Raw genomic sequence first — 6,031 nt, 5'->3', positions numbered from 1 at the left:
AAAACGCTTTGTTTATCTTAAAGACGTCACAGGGCGTCTCCTGCACAGGTGCGTGTCCGCTCGGCGGAGCGGGACAATGGTGAAGCGGCATCTTCCGTTATGAAGGTCTGGTCTCCGGTGTTCTAAACATGATGAAGTTCAATATAGGCGAGTGCATCTCGCTGTTCGTAATCGCTATCGTGTTTGACGTCGTCGGCTTTGTCCTTCTCTTATTGGGCATCTTCGGGAATCTGCGCGTCGAAGGCCAGTTTTACGGCGACTTCTTGATCTACACGGGCTCGATTGTGATCTTCGTCAGCATCGCCTTCTGGCTCATGTGGTACGTCGGCAACATCAAGCTGACCGAGGAGGACCTGGGCTACGACGAGAACGCCAACAGCTTCTCGAGGCTGGTCAGGAAGCTGTCGGAGAAGTTGAACCCCACGCTCAAAGGTGACCCGCGCGCAAAGATCCTCGAGGAAGGGGCCGACAACGGAAAGGTGCCCCCTCGCAAGGCGTCCCGCGTGACGTGGGGCAAGTCGTCCGCCTACCACAACGAAGGTTACGACGCCTCGCTGGACTGTGAGTCCCCCGCGGAGGAGAAGGGGTCCGACACCGGACTGTCAGACGAGACCAGCACCACCACCACCACCACGGGTAATACAGAGGTCCTGTGATAAAGCCCCAATCTGAGACCAGCTCTAGTAACATGGTTACGTTATCTCAAAACATCATCTACACGCTTATAAAACAACCAGCCGGGGTCCAAACGGGGTCGCATAAATGGCATAGGCCCTGCTTACCCAAAACAACCTGGTCAAAAGTCAAAAAGGGTTTCAAAAGAATATTTACATTTTAAAAAGACCATTAGCCTACTCTTACTCCGTCGCTGTATAAACCTACAATTAACACGTCTAAGCTTATCATTATCTAGCTTAAATTTCAGTTGTATAACAATACAATTCCGATGTCGTTTGATTACACAATACCCAGATAACCGATATCATTTATTTTCTGTTACTTTTGTTTTGTTTCCACTCGTTCAGATGGCCCCTAGGCTCTCGATGCCACAGCCTATCCCCTGGAAGCCAACCCCTCTTCTTTGACGTCTCGAGTTCTGAACCCTTCACGCGTTTTGTAGTTGGTGAACCGCGAGGACATTTCATCCAGAAAAATAATAATTACAATTATTGTCTTTCACCGAAAGCTGCTACACACATGTTTATGTTGATTTATCTGTTTATTTATGTTTATTATTTAAATATTGATTGTGTTGTGTGTGTGTAGAGGGAGGTTGGGCTGATGTGTATATTGTTATATTGTGTGTGTGTGTGTGTGTGTGTGTGTGTGTGTGTGTGTGTGTGTGTGTGTGTGTGTGTGTGTGTGTGTGTGTGTGTGTGTGTGTGTGTGTGTGTGTGTGTGGCTATGGGCGTGGAAGGGAATAGTTATACTAGGTCCATGTTTGTTGTTTGATTTGCTGCCAGAGCAACAAGTTCACCGGTCCGACTGGTTTGTGGTGTGTGTGTGTGTGTGTGTGTGTGTGTGTGTGTGTGTGTGTGTGTGTGTGTGTGTGTGTGTGTGTGTGTGTGTGTGTGTGTGTGTGTGTGTGTGTGTGTGTGTCCAAACTGACACGTTGCACTAGAACCCTTATGGTTCTCCACCTATGTGTACATATTTAATTAAGAACCTGTTCAGGTTTATTTAATGTAGCTCAATAAGAAAAACTCCCAAGTCTTACAGGAAATTCTGTAACGTATGAGAAAATGACTTGCCTTGTGTAGATATCCGGTCTGATAGATTCACTGTAAAGCAGCACATTAGTGGCTGGATATTCTGTGTCATTTAGGAAGTTTCTAGAGCCATTAGAAACCACCAGCCATTTCAATTAGACAATGACTGAATTCCTCATTACGGAGGAAACACTACTTTTTCATTGAACTGGAGGGTTGGTTGCAAATCGGATAACATTAAAGAGAGAGAGAGAGAGAGTGAGAGAGAGTGAGAGGGACATTCAGTTACATTGGTTTATCGATGAGAGAGAGACGGATAGACTTCCGACAGAGGGATATCTGGTTCCTTTAAATGTTTCGGATGTTGCTTTGTCAAATAATTAGTGAAAACTCTTATATTAATTCTCTTTGTTGTTGTTGTTGTTGTTGTTCTCATCATGTTCTTATACTTAAGCTCAGGGGACTTTAAAATGCCATACACAGCTCATAGGAAGTAAGAGCCTTGATATTGGTAGAACAGGATGATGCTACAAACCCTGACTCTCTCAGCATGCATGTTGTTTTATCAGATATTGCCATCAACCATCCTGCACTAGTGTATAATAGAGAACATGTATTCCATCCTCCCTGACAAAGTGCCTCGTCTTATCTTATCCTCACATGAGCTGAGCTGTAACCGACCCTAGCAGGTATGTAGGTAGTAGGTGCTATTTAAGTGTCTGGCACAGAGTGCTTGTTTCATGACCATTCCGCCCCAATCACAGTTCAAACGCCACCTGATTGGCCTGGCCAACCTGGTAGAGTACACCTCCAGGCAGTCCTGTTCACCAAAGGACTGGATACAAAGCTCGCTCTATGCCATCTCGGTCATCATGACGTCTCCAATCTCTTGTTTGTTTTATCTTCTGTCTTAAGGACAGCGTTGCGATCACAGCATGTGTGTGTGTGTGTGTGTGTGTATACGTGTGTCAAGGTGTCACTTGAACTCTGATCCAGGGTTTCTATTCAGGGTTAGACTTAGAACCAGTCAATCAGCCCTATGGAGGAATCCGGACGGACTGCGTCGAGTTGCAGTCACTGGCCTTTTGTTAGTCAAATGCCATGAGACAGGTTGTCCTGCCAATGATACTATGTAAGAAATGTAAAAGGCGTGCTGTAGGAAAGTGGGTGGTGGGTGGGTTGTGGGGGGGGGGGGTTAAAAATAGCCATGTATCCGACGGAGCTCTCCTCGGACGCCTCAGAACATCCGACCGTCCCGTGCAGAGATCACGTCCCTACCCAGCCCGCGATGGAATGTTGTCGTAGAAACAACCCCAGCGAGCGCTGCGCCCTCTTCCTGGTGCTGGCGCTGATCTTCGACCTGGTCGGCCTAGGCCTCCTGCTGGCCGGGATCTTTGCACCCATCAGCTTTTGGGACTTCTTCATCCTGTCCGGGCCGCTGCTCATCTTCCTCAGCCTGATCTTCTGGATCTTCTGGTACATGGGGAGCCTCACGGTGCCGTACGAAGAGCTCCTGCCAAAGTGACCGGCGACGGAGGAGATCCGGAGGTCTTGTGTCTGCGGCAGGACTGCCCAGAGGTCCGACCCCGAGGACTGGACCGTCTCCCACCATGGAGGAGGACCGGACCGTCTCCCACCATGGAGGAGGACGGGAGGGTCTCCCACCATGGAGGAGGAGGGCTTTTGTTGATCTCCATGCATGAAGGATGACGAGCGTGGGGGTCCGTCCCACGTGTGCTGGACAGGAAGGGTTTAACCGGCAGGAGCACCGTTTCAATATTGCAATTGGAACTCGACGACAGCGTAACCCCACGTTGGATGTCGACAACGCAGATTCCCGGGACTTTACTTCGAAGTGGAATATTTCTGATTTAATTTAAGCACTTTAATAGTTAATGCCTTATCTGTCTGTTTATCGTCTGGTTTCTAGTTTGGTGTTTGGTGTAAGTATGTTATGACACGCTGCAACTAAAGCATTAAAAAAAAACACTGATAAAATGTTGAAAGACTGGAAGAGTAGTCGTGTGTTTGTTTGTAGTGTGGCGTATAGTGTAGGCCTACTGGAAACCAACCCAACAGGCTCCGCTGGTCGGAATCCAGCTCGGATCCTTCCTGTAGTTCCCCTGCCAATCATCAACCACCTCCTCATCACAAAGGAAAGATGACTGCACCCAAAACCATTTCAGCCGACTGGAAACGTACAGCCAGCATTACGTCTAACCCTGTTACCATCGAGCCAGGGCCGGCTCCAGCCTTCTATCATGTTGAACATTTGGGCCTGTGCCATCCCAGTCAGCCAGTCTGTCAGTCAATTTGTCGTCCAGTCAGTCAGTCAGTCAGTCAGTCGTCAGGCCAGCTAGGCTTCCTCAGCCAGTGAGAACAGAAGATGAGCGTCTGAATACGGTTCAACACCCATCGTTTGTGTTCTGTAATCAGCACTCTGCTTGGCTACATATTAATGTGCCCATTTAGACCCCCCCCCCCCCCCCCCTCCAGCTCCAGACAGGAAATAGAGGAGGGAGGCATAGAGTGTTTTCAAAGAGAGAGGGGGTATAGAGAGAGATACAGAGGGGAGGGGAGCGATGGATTTTAGAGTAGGGGGAGACGGGAGATGGAAAAATATGGAGGGAGAGAGGGAAAGGGAGAGAGATGGGTAGAAAAAGGAAGTGGGGAGAGGGAAAAGGAGATGGAGAATGTGCTGGAAGAAGGGGAGTCAGGATGGAGAGAGTGGGCTAGAGTAAGAGGTGGAGAATAAGAGTCGGCGAGAGAGAGAGAGAGAGGTATAGAGAAGCAAGGAGAGACGGCCTCCCTGCTGTTGGGGTCTCATATCAGACAGAGGTTATCTTGTCCTCAAATCGATTTCAATGTTTACCTCATTCCAGGGCACCACATATTCCACAGAGCCATTAGCTCTGCCTCCCAGCCTGTTGGCGTGCTTAGCTGTGTGTTAGCGTGTGTTAGCTCCCAGGGCGAGCCAGACAGCTGAGCCATCAGTATCTCTGGGGCCTGAGGGCATAGTATTGATTTGTTTAATGAACAACCTCGCCGCGATAGCGTGAATCTTAGTCTTCCTCTGAATCTACAGAGGACGTTCCTAGTCCATGCTCGGTTGACTGCAATGTTGCAAGTCCAGAAGGAGTTTTTTTTTTATTGTTTCCACATTATGAGAAAGAAGTGCACTTAAGGCTTTTAGTGAAGACCTCAGCAGCACTTATGGTTCACAGCCCGCGCTGTGCAGGGAAAACAGTGGGGCTTACAACTACCGTTATACACCGAGCACCAGTATAGTAGAGCGTGTTGGCTAGTAGAGCAAGTTTGGAGACATATAGACATGACATATTATGCAAAGACAGATTTTTATAAATGGCTTTAAAGGTCATGGCTGAATAGTGCCAGATATGAACAACCATTTACATTTCTAATATGCGTTATGGCTATGTTCAGTTCAACAAAGGCCATCTATATTAGCGGAACCCTCTCGAGGTAGAACGAATATAGTCCAGGTCAGATCTACCCATTAGGGTGAAACTCCACCTCGTGTTAAACGCTGCTCAGCAGACCTTTAAAATGGCTGGAAACTGTCATCGAAACTCAACGGATTGTAAAGCTGCCTGTCTCCCCCTAGTGGTGGTAATCGGTATTGACGTCTTCAGTGCTGTCATTGACAGCATCTGACGGAGACGCAATTGATTTCCATTTGTCTGTACTTCAAATCCAATAGACATACCAGGATTAAGACTGGCTTGTGCGGCAAGGACAGAGAGAGAGAGAGATGAGTCACAATATATAGATAAAAGTTGTGGTTGCTTTTGATGAAAGTGTCTTGCTAAACTAAATAAATAGTATTACGCCTAATATTAAAATGAATGACTGCAGACCGACCTGTAGGCATTCTAGTGCCATAACCCCTATCTGTAGCCATATTTACGAACAAAATGAACTACGTTGACTGACTAAAAGCGGGCTAAATAAATATATCAGACAATTAAACTTCAGTTTCCTTTCATAAACATATCACCTCATTACCTCACTGTTAAATAATATTGCAGGATATGCATTAATACACATTCTACTGTTCTCATTTCTAAAACAAGATGCAGTTAAGAGTTTGGCGCTTCTGTATGTTAATGTCTCATCAGAAGGGTGTGATTAACGCCTGATGACCACTTCCTCCCCCTCCTACCTCTCCCATCCCCCACCAGACCGCACATGACCCCTGACCTCTGTTGTTTACAAACAAGAGGCCTCGACCGGACTTGGGGGGGGGGGGGGGGGGGGTGTCATTCGACTTAGTGAGTGACGTCACGACCTGCGGTTGATAT

At 47.5% G+C, this 6,031-nt stretch overlaps 1 protein-coding gene across 1 annotated transcript; it reads left to right on the top strand.

Moving 5' to 3' along the window:
- Window positions 1-128: 128 nt before the first annotated feature.
- On the top strand, window positions 129-656 carry tmem238l (transmembrane protein 238 like; the record flags this gene model as incomplete). The annotated part of the gene is made up of 1 exon (XM_084488496.1): window positions 129-656. One exon carries the CDS (start codon window positions 129-131, stop codon window positions 654-656), a length of 528 nt encoding a protein of 175 aa, XP_084344622.1.
- Window positions 657-6,031: the final 5,375 nt, after the last annotated feature.

The sequence above is a fragment of the Micromesistius poutassou genome (genome assembly GCF_964030765.1).
Source record: "Micromesistius poutassou genome assembly, chromosome: 1".
Lineage (NCBI taxonomy): Eukaryota > Metazoa > Chordata > Actinopteri > Gadiformes > Gadidae > Micromesistius > Micromesistius poutassou.
The sequence above is the reverse complement of the archived record's forward strand: the minus strand, read 5'-3'. Positions and strand labels throughout refer to the sequence as shown.